This window comes from Schistocerca americana, chromosome 8 (assembly GCF_021461395.2).
Source record: "Schistocerca americana isolate TAMUIC-IGC-003095 chromosome 8, iqSchAmer2.1, whole genome shotgun sequence".
Classification (NCBI taxonomy): domain Eukaryota; kingdom Metazoa; phylum Arthropoda; class Insecta; order Orthoptera; family Acrididae; genus Schistocerca; species Schistocerca americana.
The window spans coordinates 55,398,066-55,425,120 of NC_060126.1; the positions used below are offsets into that span (position 1 = coordinate 55,398,066).

The following is a 27,055-nucleotide window of genomic DNA, read 5'->3' on the forward strand; positions in this document are numbered from 1 at the left end:
GCAATAAGTCTTTGGTAAATCGACTCTACCAAAGGGCAGTTCTGAGCTTTTTCATAAAAAAAACTGGTGTGGCCGATGTGACGAAAGCCTGTTCTGCAGGAATTTTCCATTGACTTTATTAACATTTCATCAAAAACTAAACTGGCGGAATATCACAGGAAGTAAGCTGAGATTTTCTTTTAACTCTCTTACCATTATGATCTACAAACTTCTTCCCAAGACACAGCAAGATCGGTTGGAATGAGCTACACACATTAGGCGCTTACCTGTTATTAGTACATCATTTTTAGGCAATTCCAAATATCTTCGTCACAATGCATTAACACTTAATAAGTTAGTCGCAATGGCAAATACTATCAACAGAGATATTTGTCTTAATCGCTTTATCAAATCTGACGCACCACCTTGAGACCACAAGCTATTTATTGAGGATTGAATTTTCTGTGACAACACAGGTTCTCATCTCTCCTGATACCGGTAGATCTCAAGCAGACAAGGAACAAAGAACTCTGAAACAAAGGAGAGTGCAAAGTATTCTTTTCTATTGATGGGATACCAGATGTCTATGATTCCGATCCTTGCATTATGACAAAATGAAGCAAAATTAATAGGAAGTCAAGACAAGGTTATTGTAATTAACATCTTTATATCGTTTTACAAGGATGAAAATCTACGAAAATTGTTTAGTTGCAGGATAGAAACAGTTAAATAACACCTCCGGGAGAAACCGTGATGTGCAGCTTGCTCATTATTTCAAAACAATTTATGTTTAGCAGATTTTTTTAAATCTCATAACGCCTGAGTCATTTATTCAATGGTCAACACCTGCAAATAGCTGTAATTTATACCTTCATTTGATTACAGCTAGTTTGCACAAGGTGCAGTGCAATTGTGTATATACACACATTATCAAGAAGACAGGTGTAATGTAACGTTTGCTAATTTGGCTGGCAAGTGTAAGTCAAAATTGAAAGTGTTCTCTAGAGCACTATTGTTTAGTAGAAATGGAAATTGTGTAAATAACTGTGTTCTTTGTAAAATTGCTAATTTTCTGTGATCCACCAACACTCACCCTGGAATTTATAATTATGTGTAACAATGGTGATGTATGGGGTAATTTTTGCTGTTACATAGCGATGTATTGTTAGAATTTCGTTTGTCAATAGCAATGCGCAACCCAATTTTTTTAGAATATTGCTGTTTAATGGGGGCTAAGTTTTACAAATTTGCTGTAACATGTCAATGTGTGCTGTAATTTGTTACAATTTTTGTTGCAACATAGCGATATAGAGGGATAATTTGTTAGAATTTTTGCTATAACCGGAGTACTTCATTACAATTTCATGTAACACTGGCGGTGTATGTGACAATTTCTTTGATGCTTATCTGTAACTGATTAAGCAACTAACACCCCTACTATCTGGCATCCCCAGCAGCTGATTCACCACCAACAGCTGGCATTCCCATATACCTGACACCCAACCAAGTTACGGCACATATGCTGACAGCTTCTTGTGGTAGAATAATATGCTTATCTGTCTGTGTCTGATTAGTATTGTAGTTTCCACTATGTGATAGCATTATTAGGCATTATCAGCACAAAATGGCAAACATTTTTGTATTGCAAGTTCATATACCACCATGGAGTCACTATAATGCTTGGCTGATTTTGAAAGTTGGTGGGTGAAAGCGTACTACATTTCTCGCATATACAGATGTTTGTTATTACTGTTCAGTATGCTGTTTTACCGGAATGTCATGTAGTTACTACTGTGTGACAGTGTAAGTCAGCATTATAAGAAGAATATCAAAATCCTAGCCTTCGGATTACTTTAATGTTTTGGGCAACTTTGATATCAGTTTTAGTCGAACTAACTAAAGAGTTTTTGACAAATTTGGATGTGGTAATAACAGTGTTTACGTTGGCGCGAAGATCAAACTCTTATCGTCGATAACTGCACATTAAGCTGTAAGCTGGATCAGCAGTAGTGTGTTTTGTGATGTTGTAGAATGAATATATGTGGATCTTGGTTTCTGTAATACATGGTGCGAAGTTGGAACTATAGTCATTGACTAATTTGTTAGTTGTATCATTAATGCCAACATGTGAGGCATATGTATCTTGATAAATATTATAAAGAAAAAGAAAGAAAGATTATGATTTAATGTTCTGTTAACAACAAGGCCATTAGAGATGTGGCATAAGCTCAGAAATTTTTTTTTAAGGATGGTGAGGCGCCACTACTGTTTTTAGGGTACATCTGTGGGAGTATAGTGGTAAGGCATTGCAGCAGCCGTTGGCAGCTGGTAAGCTTGAGATGTTGGCATTCAAATTACAATAACAAGGCTGTTTATCAGTTTCAAGATGGACTAAGCTTGGCTTTGCAAAACCTGCCAGCATTGTGGGAAGATACGGTTCTTGCAGCACAGGCAACGGGGGAGGGGGGGTGGGGGTTCTTCTCCTGCAGGCTTCACTGGTGTTGTTAAGAATGTAACAAGAAGCAACACATTAGAATGACAGGTGCGTTGCTGATCATTGCAAATAATGTCATTTTGTAGCAGAATTATTTACTCCCCATCAGTACTAATAGGGCACAGACACTGCACCAGACTAGGGGGACATATGTGGACATCAGTAGCAGTGAAAAGTTTGGTTCTGTCTCTCTCCATACCTGCCTCCTTCACTAAGTCCACCTTCCAGACTTGGTGCCATGGTATGATAAGTCTATCTCAGGTCCACTCCATCAGCAATCCTGACTCCTGACGAAGGTTGCACGAGTCCAAGTCACAGTACCCACTGTCTCCAGTGGGCACCACCACGCATCCCACCATCACCTGCTGTGTTGCAGCCATCCAATCAGGAGTTGGCTACTACTGCAATAATTCCGGCTGTACCCAAGCGCTGCTGACACTGTGTACTTTTAGTGTGAATCACATAACTGGGTCACATGCCTCATACCAGGCACTGGCAGCAGTTCTGGGCAGGTGTGTTGCAGCCAGCTAGCAGGGCAGTTGCTTTCACATCACTGGTCATATGACCCACACCAGTTACTGAGATGGGCTTGATCACTCTCCCTCACAGACGGAGTGCAAATGCCTGAGTAAAATAAAGTGAGAGTTGAGCTTCCCTGTGCCAATACCGATGTGCAAACCCACCACAGTTCACCATCTACCATCCTGAACTGAAGCCAACCCACTACCTACCACCCAACCACCCCCTCCTTTGGCTTTAGTCGGGGTCAGAAGTGTGGGATCTTCGAAGCCCTCACAACATCACTTGGTGACAGCAGGAGGAGCATCATAGCCTATAATCGCTACCTGTGGATGAAGAAGATGACTAGACTTCTGTGGGATGCAGTTTCGTCTACATACGGTGCAGTGAGTGCAGCCTGTCTGTTTTGTTTTAGTTTGACTGTGAGTATCATGGCAAGCGATTGGTTCTTATGTAATAGTATTAATGTGCTCAGTATGTGGCAGGAAAACACAGACAAGGTTGTGTAGATATTAATTTTAATTTAAAAAACCAACAGCCTCATTTGCAAAGTTTACTTAGATTTACCTAGGTTTCAGTCGGGATAACCCAACCTTCTTCAGACTAAAAGTTATTACCGTTTGCCCGTAGTGGACATCGTCAAGCTAAAACTAAAAATCCGTAAATTATCGTCAGACTGTAAAAACGTATCTGAAACAGCCTAGGTCCCATTTCGCGAGCGCGATGCGGCAGCCACGAGTGCTGTACTGGAACTGACCGAGGCGTCATGAGGCCCGCCTAGGAAGACGCAATATCTTGCGCCTGCGTATAAACTTTGTGATGGGTACTTGTTGGGACAAGACGCGAACCTAATTCCTGACCTTGAATTTACTAGTAAAGTGAAATAAAAAAAATTGGACCCATCTATGAAGGTGTCTATTAGTTATATAGGAATACTCAGTTACCTAATCAATATTTCACTATTATATAGGGTATCAGCGTAAATCCCGACTGAAACCTTTGTAAATGGAGATAAACTTTGCAACTGAGGCTGTTGGTTTTTAAAATTAAAATTAATATTTATACAGTTGCCGACAGGGCCGCGACATGTTGAAAACTGTGTGGATATGGTAATGAGAAAGTTGGTTCTGCAGTGGATATTATGAGAAGCAAGAGATGTGCCTCACTACTCACTTACTAATATATAAGGTGTAACTATGGTTAGTTATTGTTATGGTGAGTAAATAATAAATATGAACAGCCACTCAATTATAATAGGAAATAATGTAATAGTGTTCTCGTAAATTGATTTCGTTTTAATGTTTTGTTCTATTTACTGAATGGAGTTCTCATGATGTCAGAATCTGAGAATCATAGGGAACGGATTGTAATGTGTACCGTTTGCAGTCGGCAGTAGTTTATAACAAGGAATGTGGCTCGGTATGTAAGCAGCTGAAGTAGTGAGAAATACGAAATAGTAGTTCGTTTAGGCGTCCTTGTCGTTTGTGTGTGTAATTGATAAAAATTATTCATGTTGTCATTATCATTGGAAATGAATTTTTCGATAACTCAGAGGGTTATCAGAGAGGAGTTTTTAAAAATTGTAGGGGATAAGTTACAAGTGGACAATTCAGAGCTGTATATGAGACCAGAAGGCCTTCGGAACAACGAGAATGAATTTGTTTGTCATAAAACTCTGGAGTATGCAGATGACAGGCAGAGAATATTTGACGACCATTGGATCAAAAACGGGACTTGGGACATGAGAATAGAAATATTTTTGAGATGGTGGAAATAGGGGATGAGAGGAAACAGAGAGGAGGGAGAAGAAGAAAATGGAAAGTGAGAGTAAGAAGCCGACAGATAGTTTGCCTGTTCCCCCAATACATACCTGTCAATCTGGTAAGGGGTACAACAGAATTTGACGACTGCCAGAATATGTTGTTCAGTTGGAATATGAAGATAATTAGCGTGGTGATGCTATGCGAATTCCTGAAAGTGTTTATAATAATAACGTTTTTAAACTCATGGAGAGCAACACAGAAGTACGAGCTCCAATATTATGTGGAAATGTGCAGTCCAGGATAGCAGGAATGAGTGTGTGGGTGTGTGGATAACAACATGGGTGCTGCAAGGGCAGCAGCATCTGCCGCGTTGGGGGATAGTGAGAGGTTTAGAGGCCGTGGCGCCTCGGCCAGGTGCACAGGGAAGTACATGTGCCAATGATTTGCGCGGGTGCGGAGTTGAACTGCTGACGATGTTATTATTTTCGATACTACGCGAAAGGCGCAAGAAGGTATTGATAGTTATGATGTGACCGATATGGAAGTGGTGCACCTATCTCCTCAGAATTAGGCAGAATAGAGGAAAAGGAACAACAGAAGAGTCTGTAAAGCTAGTGGTGAAGCAGACAAGGTGGAAACCGCTGGTTTGCCAGAGAAGTGGAAGGAAATGATAACACAAGTAGTAACTCACAGCCTTGCAGAGCAAGCTGCTAACATGTACTGCAAGCTGTTTACAACGAAGCTACATTCAGATATGCACGGCGACTTTAATGCAGGTGGAGGATGCGAGATAAATATGAGAGCAGATTTTCTGACTGAACACCATTCCTGAATCAATCTTCAGAGCTGGTAGACTGTTGCAAGTGAGCAGCTGTCGCGATGTGCGTTTGTCACATGGGACAAACCAGTTAAACTGCGTATGAACACGCAAAGGCTTAATTCGTTTGATGTAATGCCACTAGGCACCAGGATGTTGCTTTGGATAAGCAGAAGTACCAGGAAGCCTAGTATTTTGGATGGAAGACAGTCTGCGATGAGACCTACAGAAGGAGAAATAAGTGGCACTACTAAGTATAGTGAGCAGTGGTATCATATGTCATTCATGTATGGGGATAGATTTAGGAAGATGGTTTCTAGGAAAGCATAAGGGCAACTATTGTCACAGGGACTAGTTCCGAATGATGTTCCAAGGCAAAGGGTTAAAAACCTCCGGATAGACAAACGATGTGCCAAACACAAGAGTTTAATGGAACCAGACCATGTATTGCTAAGGTTAATTTAGTGAGAGAGAAAGAATTCTCCAGTGTTTTTTTAGTTTGTGAGTACGGGATGGATAGCTAGAAGATGTTTGTACATATACATGGCAAGTTGCCTAGTAATGAAACATGTTTAACAAAATGAGCACAGAGCGTGGTGCCCTTGAGAGATGTTGTAAGAGATGGACTCCAGGGCGATGACAGAAATAGTGAGTGTGTGTGTGACATTGTAGTGTGAGTAGAGAAACGTATTCCATACAGTTTAGGAGGATACGAAGCCTCGGATCGCAGTGTGAGGACATGGAGAGTGAGTATCCAAGGCCACATCACTAGCACGATAAAAAATAAAGATACAACGTCATACGTTTCTCAAGATAAATAATAGGCTATTAAGTGGAGTGGTAAATTAGCAGCCTAGCAGTGTAAGAAGAAGTCTAGTGAATGACCTTAGTAGGTTAAATGCAGTCTCAGAGCCGTAAGATTTAAGCTGCAAGACACTATCGTTGTGGAAGCGTGTTCTGTGAAATGTGGTACGATATTCACTGACATTGGAAACCTCTGATGTAGACTGGCGCTATGTGCGGGCATTGAGGGGCTGGAGGAGAGGGACAAGGTCTTCGTAGAAAGTGATAGTGACCTGTCACTACTATTTTGTGGGCAAATATGTGGCAGTACAGTGGTAAAGCATTGCAGCAGCCGCTTGCATCTAGGAACTATGAGGTGTTGGCATTCCCCCAACAGTAACAGGGCTGTTTATCCATTGCGAGATGGACCAGGCCCAACTCTGCAAAACCTGCTAGAACAGTGGAGAGACACAGTTCTTGCAATACATGCAAGGCTGCCTACCGACTGGCTTCAGTGGTGCTGTCAACAACGTGACTGGGGGCGGCGCATTGGCATAACAGACGCGCTGCTGTCTGATAAAAGCAGCTATCATTTTGTAGCAGAATCATTCACAGTCCAGCAGTATGACTAGGACGTGAACGAATGAGGGGTTGACACGAGCCTCCACTGCCATGCCTCACGCACTACCTTGAGACTTGATGCCATAGCGCAAAAGGGATATCTCAGCCCCACTTCATCAGTAAGCGTGACTGCTACCCAGGGGAACAGTAGATCGAATCCCAGACATAGCAGCTACCTTCTGCCACCACCAGAGCAGGCGGTGGCATGCCTCCATCATCACCTGCCAGTACACAGCCAACCAACAACATGATGGTTACTACACGATTTTTGACTGTCCCCTAGTGCTGCTGACGCCGTGTGTTTGTTGCAGGACTCCTATATCCAGGTCACGCGCCACATACTTGGAAAAGGCTGTGTCCTGACACGTAATGGAGGGAGGGCTGTGGCATCTACTCCGTTGTGCGAGAAGGCAGATGCTGTGCCTTTGACTCGACCTACTGACCCCTGTGGCAGGAGTCAAGCTTGGTGATGTTGTGGACAAGGATGCCCCTGCCGCACCGTGGCACAAGTTCTGGGGGGTGGTGGTAGAGTGATGGTGATACCTCGTGGCTGCATCTGGTACCTCCTTGTAGTCACGTCATCTGGCAAAGCCCCCATGTTCTTCTAGCAGCACTGCTGGGTCGCGAATGATTATGCGCAAAAGGACAGCTTTTTTATAGCGAGTAGCGGCAACCCTGTTATGCTGATAAGCCGATTTTAAATGGTTCAAATGGCTCTGAGCACTATGCGACTTAACTTCTGAGGTCATCAGTCACCCAGAACTTAGAACTAATTAAACCTAACTAACCTAAGGACATCACACACATCCATACCCGAGGCAGGATTCGAACCTGCGACCGTAGCGGTAGCTCGGCTCCAGACTGTAGCGACTAGAACCGCACGGCCACTCCGGCCGGCAGACGATTTTAACCATGTTATTAATAACACCATTGAAACCCATCGGTGCAGAAATCCTCTTGCCTGTACTGCAAGAAATGTGTCTCACCATTGTACTGACAAGTTTTGCAGAGCCAAATCTGGCCATTCCCAAAATTATAAACTGTGCTGTTGCTCTAATTGTAACGGAGCACCTGATGCTTGCCAGCTGCCAGCTACTGCTGCAACGCTTTACCTCTATTGTCCCACAGATTTGCCACAAAATAGATGTGGCGCTTCAGGGAGAAGAACATCAGTCACACTTTCAAATTAACCACCCTGGAATTTTCCCGAAGCGATTTAGCAAAATCGTGGAACACAGATGTGGATAGTCAGATACAGATTCGAATTGTTGTTCCTCTGAATGTGAGTCACTGTACCACCTTGCTCAGTGATACGTACGTAATACAGGCAATTTGGAGGTGCAAATATTTACTCCGAGAGCCCACTGAGAATTGTTAAGCGCGGTACAGTAATGGAACTTTGATCGTTGCCAGTGTCCTTTAGTCTGCCAGTTTTATCAGTTGTGGAGGTCAGGTGTATTTTTTATGTTACAGAACAATGAAAATAAAACTGCAGTGTCACGTGTGTTTTGTACTCATAATACTAGGTATTTTCAGAAATATAACGATTTTATTTGGTATAAAGTTCAAATTTTCTTCTAAAAACACAGATCTGTAACCATAGTTAGGTTTTACATGAGCAACCTGTTTGTGGTTTGTCCTCAAAAACGTTTTCAAATAATTTTACTTTGGTCCAAGGTTGAATGTTCGCTGGTGAACAGAAATCTGTGGTGGAAAGATGGTATTTCTGAGTTACCAAAATTTCACCTTTGTATGTGGAATCTTGTCCACCATAGTCTTTGGTCATGTGAAAATTCGTATTCCACGAAATATGAAGGTCCCCTTGCTTATTATGAATATCAGCAGTTACAGTGATACAACATAATAAAGATCTCATCAAAACGCCTTCTTCCCCTCCTAAAATGGTGATTAGCCATTTCGTTTGTCTTTGGCTATGTTGTCTTGTTCATATTTCGTATTTTGAAGCATTTCGATTAGAAGCTGGTGTTATTTAGTAATTGGTTGTGGAAATATAGTATGTAAGCGATTGGAGGGTCGGGTATTTTGACTGGTAGCTGGCAGATGTCTCAGTCTTCCTTGAAACTTGATTTTTGTACATCGCCCGGTTTACACCTAAAAACAAGTTTTAACTGCGTACATAGCATATTATTTTAACAGAATACATGCGTTTTACAACTTGTCATACTTAGACATGGAAATAGCATGATGGCACTTAATGTAAGAGTTCATCATACATGTGTGTGTGTGTGTGTGTGTGTGTGTGTGTGTGTGTGTGTGTGAGTGTGTGCCATGTTTTGCAGAGCCAAGTCTGACCATTCCCACAATGGTAAACAGTCCTATTGCTCTAATTGGAATGGAGCACCTTATGCTTGTGTGTTGTAAATATCTTTTTGACACTTGTTATTTTTTTCTGGGCAATGAGAATGTGTTTTATAGAACAACTCAGATGTAGGAATGTTTAATTTTGGGGGTCCATTTTCCCTTACACCCTCTACAGTTAAGAGAAATAACTATGGAAGGTCACGAGTGGTGGCATCTGTTGGAGATTACAAGCAACAGTAGCATAACACAACAGTTGTTTTTATTTCTTATTTTGAAGATTGGTAATTGAAGTAAACCTGATCTTTGGCAACAACGAATGTCTAATTCATTAATTACAGGGCATGAACCAATGTTCGTTGTTAACTATTTATGGTGAGTAAGTATAATGCTCATTCTCATATTCCTTAGGAATGCTATACGATTTTCAATAAAATTTTCAGAGGTGGGATGGAATTTACTGATGATAGAGTACAGTATGTGGTACAAACAATTTTTTTGGTGAAATATGAATACGAAGAGAGAGAGAGAGAGAGAGAGAGAGAGAGAGAGAGAGAGAGAGAGAGATGGACAGCTTGATCCTCTTCAATATGACCAAAATTTACACTGTTTACGTGCTTATCTGCTTTCATAATTAATATAAGTCGTTTGGATACTTGTGTGTGACTGTGTGTGTTACTGAACGAAAGATACGTATTTTAGACACGGAAATACTGCAGCATTTTCAATGTCTTTACATACTGTTGATAAATAATTAACATTTTTGAGATTAAAAAGCGGCTGTCAGGCTACATTGTAATTGGTTGTTACATAACGTGCTACTGACTAAAAGGCTGTTTCATTTTAGACAAAAATACTGCACTGTGATTGGCTGTTTCATTTTAATAGATGCTAAACAATTTTCTTAAATTTTCCATCAGTATTATTTTATATTTTTAAAAAATTTCCCACCATTGCCATCTTGCCTATTTTTAAATCTCCCGTCTGCACCCTGCTGCACTTTGCAATTCCCAGCCACCGTCAACTTAATGATGTTCTGGTCTCTGGCATTCAGGCAGCCTGAACTAGCATTCGCACTTTTCAGCATCATGTAAGTGTAAAGTTAGCTGGATAGTTGGTAGCCATCCTGCTAATATCCTTTCAGACTGCGCTTTCATCCTGTTCCTGAATGTTTCTCCTATTTCTGTCATTATTTCTTCGGTATATAATGGAATAGCACAGGCGACAGATTACATCCTTGTCTTGCGAGAAGGTCTTTCTGATCTGAGCACTTCGATCTTGGTCTTGCATTCTTTTTTCCCCCTCTTGGTCCTAGTCTGTACTACCCGCTTCAACTACACCTCAAACCTATTTCCCTGAGAATGTCGAGCGTCTTGCACCACTTTACGTGGCCGAATTCTGTTTGCAGGTCGACAGATCGTATACAAGTGTCTTTTGTGAGTCCTGGTTCCATTATCAAGCGCAAAGTCAGATTTGCCTTTCTGGTGACTTTACCCCTACTAAAGCCAAATAGATCGACATCTGCACATTCTCTATTTCCTTTTCCAATTCGCTGTATATTATTTTTGTCTGTAACTTGGATGCTCGAGCTGTTTACCTGATAGTGCTGCAGTTCTCTCACTTATCTGCTATCGCTGTTTTCGGTATTGCGTGGACGATAGTTGTCCGAAAGTGTAATAGTATGTTCCCAGACTGAATGGTACAAAACCTAGTGATAACTGCTGAACATTCTTCGGGAAGAATGGAAACGAACGCTGCATACACTGTCACAATTCACAACAGAATCTCGACGACTGTTCTGCCCTCTTCGATTATCTTCATACTCACAGAATTTGTTGGTACGTAACGAAACGTCAGTTTCCTAAACCTGTGCGACACGTTTGTAAAAGAGAACAAATCTCGGAAAGAAATCACCTTTGAAGATTAGAATTTTTCTGAGCAGATTTAAGGATAAAAATTATCGAAAGTTAAGAGCTTCGCTAGTAACTGAATATGCAGCGTGTGAGTCGTACACTTAAGCACCAAAGAAACTGATATAGGCATGCGTATTCAAATACAGAGATATGGAAACAGGCAGAATACGGCGCTGCGGTCGACAATGCCTATATAAGACAAGTGTCTGGCACAGTCGGCTACTGCTGCTACAATGGGAGGTTAACAAGAATTAGTGAGTTTCAACGTGGTGTGGTTGTCGGCGCACGAGCGATCGGACTCAGCATCTCCAAGGTAGTGATGAAGTGGGGAGTTTCCAGTACTAGAATTTCACGAGTGTACTGCGAATATCAGGAATCCGGTAAAACAGCAAATCCCCGACATCGCTGCGGTCGGATAAAGATCCTGCAATAACGTTACCAACGACGACTGAAGAGAATCGTTCAGCGCGATAGACGTGCCTCCCTTCCGCAAATTGCTGCAGATTTCACTGCTGTGCCGTCAACAAGTGTCAGCCTGTGAATCATTCAACGAAACATAATCGATATGGCCTTTTGGAGCCGAAACCCCTCTCATGTACCCTTGACGATTGCACGACGTAAAGCTTTATGCTTCGCCTGGGCCTGTTAACACCGAAATTGGACTGTAGATAACTGTAAACATGTTGCCTGGACGGACGTCTCGTTTCAAATTGTATCGAGCGGATAGACGTTTACGGGTATGGAGATAACCTCATGAATCCATGGACCCTTCATGTCAGCAGGGGACTGTTGAAGCTGATGGAGGCTCTTCAATGGTGCGGGGCATGTGCAGTTGGAGTGATGCGGGACTCCTGACACGTGTAGATACGACTCTGAACGGTGACACATACGTAAGCATCCTGTCTGATCACCTGCATCCATTCATGTCCGTTGTGCATTCCGACGGACATTGGCAGTTCCAACAGGACAATGTGGCACGCCACACGTCCAGAATTTCTACGGAGTGGCTCCAGGAATGTTGCTCTTCTATCTGCAGACTGGCATATGCTTACAAAGCAATGGGAAGAAAGCTCATCCTAAACCTTCGAGCGATTCCAGCCACATCTGGTACACATATTAGTTATGGTTTGTAAAGAAGTACTGTGGGGTAAGAACCACTAGTTTCCTGTCCGGGTGAGCATAATAACGTGGAGAGAGAAGAGGGGGAGGAGGAAATGGACAGATAGTAAGTGGGAAGGAGCAGATGGGCAAAGATAGGGAAACCATGGGATGGACACAGAGAGAAGGTTTGGGGATGTGGGCAGAGAGAAAGTGGAAGAGGAAAATTGACAGAAAGAGGGGAGAGGAGAAGATGGACAGGGTCACGGACCGAGACAGAGTGAGGAAGAAATGGGCGGAGAGAGTGGGGAAGCAGGAGACGACAGAGAAAGAGAGGGAGGAGGGAATGGACAGAGAAAGGGAAGAGTGGGACATGAAGGAGAGAGAGAGTTGGGACAGAAGAAGTTGGACAGAGAAAGGAAGAAGAGGAGGTGGACAGAGTGGGTGGAGGAAATCGACAAAGAATGGGTGAAGGAGATCAATGCCAGGTGTTCAGCTAGTTAAAAATTAAAATCTATTGTACTTTTTAAAATATTATTCAATACCTGTTATTTAACATATCTATTTGGTAAAAAAATGTAGAATTTAAATTAAAGTTAAATGAATACCTCAAAGCGAGAACAGAACCGAGGACCTTGTATTAATTAGGTCCAAACTCTACGCACTCAACTGCTTAAAATGTTTTGTACCTCACACTGCTCTGAAACCATCTAATCTTCAAAGGTGATGTTACGAGTTTTTGTGGTGATTGCTTCGTATTGCTTTAGAAAGTTGATGCGCAGGCACAGACTTTCAAATTTTATGAGTAAGGAAATATTTAAAGAGAGCAAAGCACTCCATGTGGTCATCTTTTTACTGGAGAGCCTTCACAGAAGACTCAAAGCTGTAATAACGGCTGCCTGAGCTGCTATATGTTGCTTGTTCCTGGTTGACATTTCGGGAGTATGTGAGAAGTCATTTGGCCACGCAGTCACTGGTAAATAACATATGCCGTACACACTCTTGACGTATACCTATTCATAGATAATTTGTGGCATTTAAAGCTAAAGCGAAAAATACTTGTTTCCGGAAAAGCTGTAAAATCTAAATCCATATAATAATGACCTACAGTAAGATGCGTGGTGGAAGCAGTAATCACGTATCATTCTGCTGACTGCACAACGTACTCGACCACTGAGTGGATGACGAGACATGTGGGTGAGCAATGACAAGTCTCTCCGGGCGGCGAGCGTGACGCGTGTTTTTAAATTTTACCATCTGCCTGTGTGTGTGTGTGTGTGTGTGTGTTTGTAGGGCTGTATTTAGGATCTGTTCACCTCTCCACTGAACTTGAGCTGTCGTGCCCACCTACGGAAACATTTTTGTAACTAATCTGCAAAAATATTGTTTTACAACAATGATACGATCAAAGATTTATGTCAATTGTTTGATTCTATAAAATTTACTACACAATTTACGCTTTAATGAATTTATGAGATTAAGAAATGGAAAGAACACGAATCATAAAGGTATTCAACTTCACTTAGTAATACTGCTACAAAAAATTATAGATTGAAGTAAAACATCAAAAAGTTGATATTCATATCCAAGAAGAATCAATATTCAAGATAACGCAAGGAATGTAACGAATCAATTTTTTTAACTTTATTTCAACTATAAAGCTTTCCCAGTCAATCAGACTTCAAATGAATTTATCTCATTTCCTATTAACTTGTGCCTAGACATAATAATGAAACTACGTATAATATCTTCAGAAATTACTCGTCTTAAAAGACAGCTTTTGAAAGTGAGTGAAACCAGGAATGTTAACTGTTATCATTTCACGTTGCTATAACGTCTTGAGTTAATAACCAATCTCTCAGACACAGTTCATCTTCATAAATCTTTTCGATTCCTACGGTGTCCCTTTAATGAATAAAGTTTTCTAAACATTGGAAGAAATCGCCTTTTTGCGAAATCTAACTCATCTGCAACTTCCAGAATTATATCACATATTCATTTAAAATGTTTGTGGTTTTGCCGGCTCATGTGCCAAACATTTGACTGCGTACTTCAGGGATTTTGAAGCGATGGGTTGCTGCGTTTGAGAGGTGAGTAAATTCGTATCATCTGACCATCGAACTTTTCAGCCGAATAAGGCTGTACAAAACAATTACATCTACGTCGATTACACCAATCAGCCAAAACGTTGTGACCACCTATCTAATAGTCAGTATGTCCACCTTTGGCACAGATAACACTGACGATTCGTCGTGGCAAGGAAGCAATGAGGCCTTGGTAGATCGATGGAGGGCATTGGCACCACATTTGCACAAATATGTCACCTAATTCCAGCAAATGCCGGAGAGGGAGTGATGAGCTCTGATGCCACATTCAGTCACATCCCGTATGTGTTCGACTGGGTTCAGATCTGGCTAGTTGGGAGGCCAGAACATTAGTTGGAACTGCCCACTGTGTTTCTCGAACGTCACCATCACACTCCCGGCGTTGTGACACGGCGCATTTTCTTGTTGAAAAATGCCACTACCGTTGGGAAACATTATCGTCATGGAAGGGTGTACGTGGTCTGCAACCAGTGGTCGATGCTCCCTGGCAATTATAGTGCGTTTCACGAGCTCCACTGGGCCCATGTACGCCCACGCAAACGTTTCCCAGAGCACAATGGAACCATCAGCAGCTCGTTTCAGTTCTGCAGTACATGTGTCAGGGAGCCGTACCACTGGAAGACAATGGATTCGCGCCCTTCCACGATGAAGAAGGTTTCAGGTTTTATCGGATCATGAAACGCTCTGCCACTGGGCCAATGTTGTGTGACGTTGGTCACGTGCCCATTTCAGTCGTAGTTGCCGATGTCGTGGCGTTAACATTGGCACATACATGGGCTGTGCGGAGGCACGTCTTTAGAAATGTTTGGTGCACTGCGTATTGAGACAAACTTGTACGCTGCCCAGCACTAGAGTCTGATGTCTCCTAGTTCCCCCACAGTTCGCCACCAGTCCGCCCAGCCTACGACGTCCGACATCTACAATGAGGGATCGCCACCCAACCCCACGACATCTGGATGTGGTTTCACCACAGTTTCGATATGTGTTGAAGACAGTCATCACAGCACTACTAGAGCACCCGACGATTCGTGCAGTTTCCAAAACGCTCGTGCCGAATCATCACAATCTAACACTGGTCAAACTCAGACAGACCGCACGCCTTCCCCATTCTACACACGGATAGTACGCTCACTAGTACCACATGCACCGTGTGTGTGTCTGACTAGCATTCATTCCTCTGCAGGAGAAGCTGCTATCACATGGACTGGTTTATATCGCTAGTAAGTCGGTTGAGCCGTGGTAAAATTTGCTGCTTTGAAGAGCGCGCCGCAGCGCGTAGTGTAAAGCAGTCGCCTTCCGTTTCTGGCGGTGGCGCCGCTGTGGCAATCGCAGCTTTGGTGTCTCCCTCTGTTGGGAAAGGGGAAAAGTTGCCTGTTCACGTGCATTTAAGGGGCGCTATGAGCTCGGCAGGGAGGCACTCTGTCAGTTTCGGCGAGTCTGATCAGTTGGTCAGCCGGGTAAGTGTGGGGCAGTCAGTGTCTGTCTGCCGTCGGGAGTGCTAGTATGTGTTAGGCTGCCTGTCTGCTCGAGTTTGCTCAGGCAACGGTCATTGGCGGTTGGATCGATCGGTTGGTCGGTAGCGCACTGAGACACCAGATGACTTGTCCGCCTTGAGCGTCGGCGCATGTGAGGTCGCCACGTGAGTCCAGTGGGCCGCGTCGTATAGCGACGGGTAGTGGCTTCGCGGTCGACACGAGAGCAACAGGAGTCAACCCACGACGTCGGTCTGGCCGTTACGAGCTGTGACGCCGTGAGACGGGAGATCGGCGCACCTTCCTGCGTCCGTTGAAGCGGCTGGCAGCGGACGGTTCGGGAGAGCGTTTTGGGGGTGCTGCGCCAGGTCTTCGCCAGACATCGCAGTTTGTTAGAAGTTAAGTCATTCGTGATATGTTGTTTCATTTACTTGTTAAATTCTACTGATTTTCATCGTCAGTCTCTCGTCCCCAGCTTGCTCGTCTGTCACTCGTCCGCATTTATTAGGCAGTTAGTGTCTGTCTGTCGGTCTGCCGTACGTCAATATCTGTCTGTGTCATGTTTGTCGGATCCGGTGTTAACGAATTTATTGCTTAAGGTGCAAAGGCCGAATTCCTGAAATATGTTTTTATCTTGCCTATCATCTTGAGAGGCGGTATATGTGTAATGTAGAGCATGTTTGTATATTTTACGCAAGACTGCATTTCATGGGTTTTTATTTAAATGGTCATTTTAGTATATAAAGTTGCCACCCTTCCACCGTAAGAGTTTTCTTTTAAAAACAAAAAAACAAGTTGCACTTTCGGTGGCAAGTAATTTTTTTTTTAAATGTGAGTGTTTTGTACAATTTTCATCCCTCGTATGGGGTGTACAGTTCATGTGTTTGTATGAGTTAAGATTTTTAGTTTAAAGTAATCTGGTGTGTTGCAGTTTTGCACCAGTGGAGTCTTTCAGAGGTTGTTGTGAGCGGTCGTGACAACGGCCACGTTAAAAGGGAGCGGCAAGCTTCTCAGCCCGAAAGCTCATTCAGCCAAAAAATAAAAAAATAAAAAATAAAAAAAATTGTTATTTCTGCCTCTGAATAAATTGTAGCTTGATATTTAGTGGGTGCTTTCTGATTGTAATTTTTAAATCTGTTTCTTTTTTTTTTTTTTTAAAAAAAAGAAAGTGTTTTTAGGAATAAAATTTCCGTTTGTTGAAAGAAATTTGTTTTCATCAGTTACCCTCTGGCAACAGTTCCACGATCACATAGTGTGATTAAATGTGTTTATGTTCTTGATAAATCACTAGTAAATAAAGTAAATTCTTTAAGAAAAGATTTTGGAAGTAAATCCAATGTTCATCGGTGTTCATAATGTTCTGGCTGATCAGTGTACGAGAAGTCCCATACTACAATTTTCTTTTAAAACGAAAACATTTTTTTTATTTTAAATTTTCGTGGTGTGGATTATTTTGTGGTGCAGGCTCCTATACCAGATGTCGTGGGGTAGGGTGCCGATCCCTCATTGCAGATGTCGGACTCGTAGGCTGGGAAGGAGAAGGTATGTGACAGAAGCAGTACACTTGGTGCGGCTGCTTACCGCGTCTACCTGAACCATCGCATAACGCAAATTTTGTACGTGCCCCTATGGTCAAGCCTCAGCGTAGTCGCAGCTCTGTAGAGGACTGTTGTTTTCGCCTGCAGTATTTGCGGTTTTCAGGTGAGTTCTGGCAACAGCGCGGCCACTTGTCAAGGATCTTCTTTCGCTGACTCCCCTGTAGAATCCAGGCTAGACACCCTGCTCGTAAATGCGTCCTTGTGTGTATCTCCTAAACGGTAAGTAATACGACTGTTAGAACGGGTAATGAACGTCTGTGATGTGTTGATGATATCAAAAGAACTTTAACTAAAGTTCCTTGGAGCCCACTTAAAACAGTACATTTTTTTACGATGGTGAAATATGTTCAAAAAGTGGAAGTTCACAGCAAAACCAGTTCCAAGAGTCGCGATCTTTGCAGTATATTCTAATTGTAATCTCTGTTTGACACAATCCATGGTAGGGGTGATATAGTAGTCCTTTGTCAATGGGGCCATTAGAATGCACCTACTCTTCTAGACCACATCATAACATAGTGTAAGTATCTAAATCCACAGTCTGATTAAAATTCTATAAGCAGTGGAAAAATATGGATTGTATGCTTGTAACTTCACTTAGATTCTTTTTTCAATGAATGTTTCACTGCACAAAGTAAGACACTGTTCACTACTACTGTATCACCCCTACCACGGATTGTGTCAAACAGAGATTACAATTAGAATATGCTGTAAAGATCGCGACTCTTGGAACTGGTTTTGCTGTGAACTTCCACTTTTTGAACATATTTCACCATCTTACGCATAGCTATCTTGGATTTGTGCAAACAAACGTAAACATTCACACACATCTTGTCTATCCTACCATCTTATCAGCATATACGGTCCTCATATCTATCCTCAACCTTAATACTATTGTCTGAACAACACAGCACGAACACACGCTCTCATTGGAGCAAAATGCTTTCTGTCCCACTATATCGTCCAGCCTCATTCTCCAAGTCCTTTTCAGTAGGAGAAACCCAGCTGTGGAATGACCTCCCTTACTCTACCAGAGAACTGCGTAACATATCCAGCTTCGAAAGACAGTTGACTATGTATCTATTAAGACAACAATAACGACTGACCTCGTTCCTGTACACACCCGTTACTCTGTCACAATAAGTAACATTCTTTCCAACCAGATATCGATTGAAGCGTCTTAGCAGATTAAAAATGTGTGCTGGACTGAAACTCGAACTCGGGATCTTTGCCTCTTTCGGGCTATTTCTCTACCATCTTAGCCACCCAAGCGCGACCCACGACCGGTCCTCACAGCTTCAATTCCGGCAGTCCCTCGTCTCCTACCTTCCAAACTTCACAGAAGAACTCCTGCAGACCTTGCAGAAGTAACACAGCCTGGGCGATGCTTCCAAAATGTAATTTTCCCTCTGCTGCGGAGTGTGCCCTGATATGAAACTTCCTGGCAAATTAAAAGTGTGTGCCGGACCGAGACTCGAACTCAGGATCTTGGTCTTTCGCGAGCAAGTGCTCTCGGTCCGGCACACAGCTTTAATCTGCCAGGAAGTTTCATATCAGCGCACACTCCGCTACAGAGTGAAAATTTCATTCTGATAGATCTTCATTTCAAAAGTCCACAACTATTAATACGCTTTCTAAATCTCTCTCCTTCAGAATACATTGCACTTGCTATCACCACCATTGTTATTGCTATTATTATGATTATTCTTCCTGCTATTATTTTTAATAGTAAACTGTGCAAACGAGATCACCGTGCTTGACATCGTATTTTATCACTGGCCTGATAATTCCTAAGCGTCTAGAACTGTGTGATGTGCAAACTTCAGTTAAGCTACTTTTTGAAATCGGCAGACGTATACGTGTAAGTCGCTATAGTTCGATTTTCAATTTCTCGTATTTGCAGATGTTTCTCACCGTTTCTGCCATCACCGGATACGGCGATGTCAGTTATCACACCTTTTTTCTCCATAGTCGTGTTATCTGGTGTATTGTGTTCCAGAATTCGATGTGTCTGTAGTTGTACGTCCCACGGTAATTTGGCACATTCGTTTTCGACAGTTTTTTGGGGTTTGTGTTGCCACTAGTTTCTTGTCACTGGCAGATGGTAATTGTGGCACAAATTTCAATGGATGATTTGTGAGCCTGCCGGTGTGGCCGAGCGGTTCTAGGCGCATCAGAGGTTCTAATCCTGCCTCGGGCATGGATGTGTGTGATGTCTTTAGGTTAGTTAAGTTTAAGTAGTTTTAAGTTCTAGGGGACTGATGACCTTAGAAGTTAAGTCCCATAGTGCTCAGAGCCATTTGAACCATTTTTTTCTCATACCTGTACACGTCCATCGGCTCGATACAATTTGAAACGAGACTCATCCGACCAGGCAACATGTTTTCAGTCATCTACAGTCCAATATTGATGCTGACATACCCAGGCGAAGCATAAAGCTTTATGTCGTGCATTCATCAAGGGTACACGAGAGGGCCTTCAGCTCCAAAAGGCCATATCGATGAATGTTTCACAGGCTGACACTTGTTGACAGTGCAGCATTGAAATCTGCAGCAATTTGCGGAACGGTTGCACTTTTATCGCGCTGAACGATTCTCTTCAGTCGTCGTTAGTAACGTTATTGCAGGATCTTTATCCGGCCGCAGCGATGTCGGTGATTTGATGTTTCACCGGGTTCCTGATATTCGCGGTACACTCGTGAAACGGTCGTACGGGAAAAACCCCACTTCATCACCACGTCGGAAAATCCGTGTCCCTTCACTTGTACGCCGACTATAATATCACGTTCAAACCCACTTAAATCTTGATAACGTGCCATTGTAGCCGCACTAATCGATCTAACAACTGCTCCGGACACTTGTTGTCTGGCATAGGCGTTGCCAACCGGAGCGCCACATTCTGGCAGTTTACATATCTCTGGATTTGAATACGCACGCCTATACGTTTCTCTGGCGCTTCAGTGTATTAGGCAGATAGAAATCTTAGGAAGCTACATGCTCAGCCGCTCCTTTGAGGCGCCGATAGGTCAGAGCCAAAACTTCCTTTCTTTAGCTGTAGGCCTCTGGGCGCTAAAATGCGCAAATTTCATTGGTCAACCAGGTCTGACGTAGCAGTTTTGGAAAATTATTGAGAAGTGGAAAGACGCTCCAGGACAATGGCACTTGTCATTGGATGACTGCTCGTGAGGGACTAGGACTGGCTCTCAAAGAAGAAACGAATGTTACGGGGAAAGACAGGAGGCGCCAAGGCGACACTTCGTCCGCTGCTAGTGAGAGAATTACTTAGAGTTCTGCTGTCAGGATTCAGAGTGAGAAGCAGTCATTTCTCTTTGTAGCTCCAACTGGAGCACGATGCAGGGTTTGCGGTAGGTAGCTTTTCGGGATTCATAGCCGTCTCCTGACACAGCGGCCGTCGACAGCAGCTCTGACGGACAACAAAACGACGCTGTTAAGAAAAATGGTAAGATCCGCAATCGATCTCGGCGTGTACAGGTCTCAATGTACGTTAGAGTGTTAATGAGCAGGAGGAAGACGCCCTTCTGACATGAATAATATTACGAACTCAGATTTTTGGCAATCACTGTCGTTAGATCGCGGAACCGATCAGTGTGCTGCACATGTAGTAACCTACCTATCGGCTCCTTGTCTTGAATCTCAGCCATCGTTAGTTGCTTGCAACTGTTTCATGTTCTTGTAATAGTTTTTAAGTGAACAGGATGTTATTAAACGTGTTCGTGTTATACTTCAGTGCAACTACTGCATTTGTTTTGTGTTAGGATTTATAATAGACAATAGAACTTACGGTATCTTTCACCTTTATTATATACGTATCTCACCTGATTAGAAAATTAAATTACAGTGTCTGCCATCCCATAAAGTCTGTAGGGCCATAATTTTGGGTTAATAAAAAATTCTTCCGCAACAAATGATAGTTTGCAGTCTTCTTGGGCATCTACGTACGTACCGTAATAAGTTACCTAAGGGCACAGGAGGTGGGTTAGTACAATTCAAGAAGCTTTCTGTTTTTGACTTACATCTTAGCCGATTCTTGGCCTTCATTTACATAGCCTGTGAATGCATTCTTTTGGTGTTCCACTGTCTGCCTCACTATCAAGAGTGCTCTATAGCCTCCTTTTGTGGGCAAGGACAGCCTGTCGATGTCACAGCGAGGGTGGAATCTGTGGTGAATTGGCACCTTTTCTGTTGTTTTCCGTCCAGATTATGCGGCTCTGGCTGTGGCCAGTTCACAACGCCGTGCAGTGTATCTGACGACAGGTATGGCCTAGGTGTTGACTGCCTTGATGACACTGCAGCCATCCAGTTTTCTTTGTAAATTTTTTTCGTCCCTCTGGGTGTAGTCTTTGTTGACCAGACACTTTACGTATCCAAGCTTGAAACTGTCCAACTGCGAAATGCCTAGGTTTATGTAGACTTCTGGTTGATGGCACTTCATGACTTGTCCAGTTGGCTTGTATTCACTGTCTACTTCTCATTATTGCTATTAGCAGTTGCAGTTGCAGTAGTACTGGTTGTATTAATGTTATTAGTTCTTAAGCAATACTGTTATCCACTCTGTTATTGGACATATTCAATTCGCGTGTAATTCTATTAATACTATTATAATACTATTCATCATATTAAAGAGCAGTTATTTCTTCTATATAATTATTAGGTAAAAATACTATATGTGTAAAGTCTTGGTTAAATACACAAAGAAAAGATCTATAAATAAATGTCCATACGTACAAAGGTCTCCTCCCAGAAAGCATGATTAAGAAGTCAAGCAAGCAGGCAGGTAATAGCTCTAAGAAAATGTGGATCAGCTTGTGCAGCACAACGCTCTTGGTGAAGTGCCCTGCAGGGTACCAGACGCCTGGCTCCAGTGGAACTTCGTTCAGTGTATTCTTGTAATCCTCCAGGACTTGGCCCCAGGTGACGCGATGCCTCTCCCCGCTGGCCACATTGCAGACGTAGGGGCTCTGTGGTCTGTGGGAAAAAAATTCAATTCAGAGCGAAGTAGGAACACTTTTCAAAAGAATTAGGGGAGTACGCGTATCGACGTCTTGTATGTTAAATCCATTCTGAGTCTGTGGTCTTACTGCAAGACTTGAGATCTTCACTTTTAATGTAGGCCACAATTATTATCATTCGCCGACTATTGCCTGTGTTACGCATTACAGAGTCAGATCATCTCTCAGAAGGAAATGAGTACCGGAGTTCGAAAGTTTTATAGTGACGTACACAAATGGCAGTTGTCATTTGTGGGCCATGAATTCAACCAAGTTCATGCAATGTGACATCAAAATGCAGTGTAAGACGCAGGGACGATCTGTTTGATCCAAAAAGGATGGTCTTTCGGTCGTGTTACTGCGGATTCCAATGCCTCTCCATGTGTCATCCATAGACTGTGGGCACGCTGCAAGGAGACCAGTACACTAGGCGAGTTGGGAAGGTCACCGACGCATTACAGCCCCACGTGATGATCGAGATAAGCGACTTTGACAAAGAGCAGATTATTATTACAGTGAGCCTGTGAATAAGTATCTCGCAAAGGGTGATGCTGATCGAATGTTCATATGCTACGGGAAGAGGTAGGACAGTGAAACTACCACTATTCGTTAAATGATTGGACGTCCGTAACTCTTCGCCGAACAAGGGGTTTGGAGGCTTGTCTGTTCTGTAAAGCAAGATAAATGGTGATCTGTGACATCTCTGCCGAAAGAGCACAATGCTGGTGCTTGCGCAAATGTTTTGGAGCACATCTTTCATCATTCATTGTTGAAGATAGAGACCACATGTTGACCAAACGATATCGTCAGTTACGATTGCACTGGTTCCGGGACCATCGGGATTCTGCTGTCTATCAATGGAAACGTATCGGCTTTTTGTGTGAATTACAGTTTTGCAACACTAGGTCGATGGACGTTTCCACAAGGTGAGCTCGAGACGGGCAAGCTGGAGGGAGCAGTATTATGCTATGGGGGATATTCTCCTGCCTTTGTGTGGGACCTGCGGTAGTAATCGAAGACACGCTGACAGCTGCGAACCACCTGTATCCCTTCATGATTGGCGTCTTCCCCGACGGCGATGTCATTTTTCAGCGGTATCACTGTTCACGTCTCAGAGCCAGTAACGGGCTAAAGTGGTTTGAGGAACGCTGTAGCGAACTCACATCGATGTCTCGGCAACCAAATTCGCCTATGGAACACATCGGGGGCCATCACCGCGTACGCAAACCAGCGGCCCGTGATTTACGCGAATTACGTGACCTGTGTGTAGACATCTAATGCCACATACATAATGGTTGAGAACCATGCACTCAACAACATTACATGAATTTTACTTCATTTGCAGACTAATTATTATAATTATTAAGAGTAGTACGAGGGGAAATGGAAACCACAGTGAAAATCACAACTGGTTTTCCTGCAACTGTTAGCTACAACTTCCAGCTACTTCTCTACATAGTCGCCGTATGACTTAAACATCTGTCGTAGCTTTGTACCGACTTTCCAATACCCTCGTCATAGAAGGCAGCTTTCTGTGCTTTTCGACAATTTTCTGTGTTGTGTCTAGACAAGACAGCCTAGACACAATGAGAGGAAGCCGGAAGGCACGCGCTAATTGACGTGAGGTCTGAAACAGGGTACGTAATAAATGCTATAAAGAAAAGTACGTAGCTTCTGGAATACTTAACTTTAATCCATCCTTTTGGTACATCTGGAGATTGTGGCGATACAAGTGAGACTCTTTAGATACATGCAATGTTACGAATGGCGCCTGGCTAGGTCGTAGCCATTGACTTAGCTGAAGGCTATTCTAACTATTGGCTCGGCTAATGAGCGATGCTTCGTCCGTGTAGTCGCTAGCAAAGTCGTCCGTACAACTGGGGCGAGTGCTAGTCCGTATCTCGAGACCTGCCTTGTGGTGGCGCTCGGTCTGCGATCCCTGACAGTGGCGACACGCGGGTCCGACATGTACTAATGGACCGCGGCCGATTTAAAGCTACCACCTAGCAAGTGTGGTGTCTGGCGGTGACACCACATTCTGTAGTGCAGCTCATTGTCTGTGTCAAAACGTTGTCTTCACAGCCAGAGTTTCATTTAAACACTTCCCATCGAAAATGCTGTACGTGCGTCCTCAATGACCAGGCGGTGTGCGGCTGAGAACTGTCGTGCAGAAGGAATCGAATGACAGCTACGTTATGTGTGGTTGCACGAAGTCAGGCAAAATCTCTCGGCAGGCATCCATACTTGGCGTTAGACACTGTTCTAGGCATGTTAATGTGCTTCCTTTGCGTTCAGATTTGAGAAGAGCGACGTGACGCCATCTAAGGTCATACTAGAGATGCTGCCGAACACATCCAAGCAAAGCTTTTAGCTGTGGTTTCCATTTCGCGAACGATCGTTCCTTAATTTCCGAATAGCACTCGTATGTTGCTAGACTGGTTAGTACCTCCAACTACCTCTGCTAAGAGCAAGCCATTAATGCTCATTTTCCCGCAGGCAGCAGGTCAGGTGGTGAACAGTGGACATATTGACGCAGAACTATTAGTCCTTTCTGAAAGGTGTTATCCAGTTACTGGCTCGTTTACGATCGTGCAAGAAACATCATGTAGTACATTATGTGACGAGTTTATGGGAAGAATGTTAGACGCAGAGAATGAACAGCTAACAAATTGGAGCAGAGGCGCGCGTAGTGGCCGCGCGGTTTGAGGCGCCATGTCACGGATTGCGCGGTCCCTCCCGCCTGAGGTTCGAGTCCCCCTTGGGCATGGGTGTGTATGTTGTTCTTAGCATAATTTAGTTTAAGTAGCGTGTAAGTCTTGGGATCGATGACCTCAGCAGTTTGGTCCCTTAGGGATTCATACACGTTTGAACATTTCTGAACTGGAGCGGCTGCGTATTGAGGTAACAATAATCAAAATATCGGCATTTATACCTCCAACCCTCTGCATTTTCTGGTGCTGCAGTGGTCTGAGGGGCATGAGAGTGAACTCGCCTGGATGTCTTGCCCACCACATGCGTCTGATCTGAATCTTATGGAGCGCGTTTGGGACCTTATCACGCACCAGCCCTGGGCCCACAGACCACCGTCCCCTAACTGCCTGATTTATGCGTAGGCATCTGGTGACGCATACTCTTGAAGACCACCAAGAATTGTCAGATCCATGCTAAGTAGTATCGCTGCTGTAATGCATTCCACAGGTGGACGAACACGGTGTTAGCGTTCTGGATCCTAAATCTACATCTACACATACATGGAAAGTCTGCAAATCACACTTAAGTGCCTGGCAGACGGTTCATCGAACGACCTTCACAATAGTTCATTGCTATTCCACTCTCGAACAGTCTGCAGCGAAAACGAACACCTATCTTTTTCTGTGCGAGCTCTGATTTCCCTTATTTTATTATCATGATTGTTTCTCCCTATGTAGGTCGGTGCCAACAAAATATTTTCGCATTCAGAGGAGAAAGTCGGAGATTGAAACTTCGTGAGAAGCTCCCACTGCAACGAAAAGCGCCTTTAATTGTGCCCATCCCAAACCTGTATCATGTTCATAACACTCTCTTCCCTATTTCTCAATAATACAAAATGTGCTGTCCTTCTTTGACCTTTATCGACGTACTCTGTTAATCCTTTGTGGTAAGGATCCCACACCACGCACCAGTACTCCAGGAGTGGGTGGACAAGCGTAATCCCGGCAGTCTCTTTCATAGATCTGTTGCATCTACATCTACGTCTTCGTACAGTAGATACTCCGCAAGCGACCGTACGGTGCGTGGCACAGGATACCCTGTACCACTACTTGTCATTTCCTTTCCTGTTCCACTCACAGATAGGGCGAGGGAAAAACGACTCTCTGTACGCCTCTGCATGAGCCTTTATTTATCGTATTTTATCGTTGTGGTCCTTACGCGCAATATTTGTTGGCGGCAATAGAATCGTTCGGCACTCAGCTTCAAATGCCGGTCTCTAAATTATCTCAATAGTGTTTTTCGAAGAGAACGTCGCCTTCCCTCCACCGATTCCGCTTCGATGACTGCCTTCAATTCGATCTGGTACGGATACCAAACTGTGGAGCATTACTCAAGAACAGGTCGCACCAGCGTCCTGCATGCGGTCTCTTTTACAGGGGAACCACTCTTACCTAAAAATCTCCCAATACGCCGAAGTCGACCACTAGCCTTCCCTGTCACAGTTCTCATATGCTCGTTCCGTTTCATATTGCTTTGCAACGTTACGCCCAACGGTAAGATTTAACTGTGTCAAGCAGGACATACTGTATCCGAACATTACTGATTTGATCTTCCTACTCATCAGCATTAACTCATATTTTGCCACATTTACGGCTAGCTCACCCCAACTGGAAATTTTTTCTAGGTCGTGATGTACGACGGTAAGTCAATTATTATCCGCAAAGTAGTTATAAAATTTTATTGTGATCAAATAGGAAGCTTACATGAACATCATTTTTCGACATAGTCTCCTTGCGTTTCAACGCACTTCGTCCATCGTTGTACGAGTACAAGCTTCTTGATGTCCTCATAAAATAAGGTTGAGCTGCGAGCCAGGAA

The 27,055-nt window shown here is 43.4% G+C and overlaps 1 protein-coding gene across 1 annotated transcript in view; it reads right to left on the reverse strand.

The window, feature by feature from the left end:
- LOC124545523 (putative fatty acyl-CoA reductase CG5065) overlaps positions 1–27,055 on the reverse strand; it is a 100,822-nt gene that overhangs the window by 14,185 nt on the left and 59,582 nt on the right. The window contains exon 5 of the mRNA XM_047124471.1: positions 22,224–22,463. Within this exon, the coding sequence (XP_046980427.1) occupies positions 22,224–22,463 (240 nt within the window). The remainder of the gene's footprint in view (positions 1–22,223; positions 22,464–27,055) is intronic.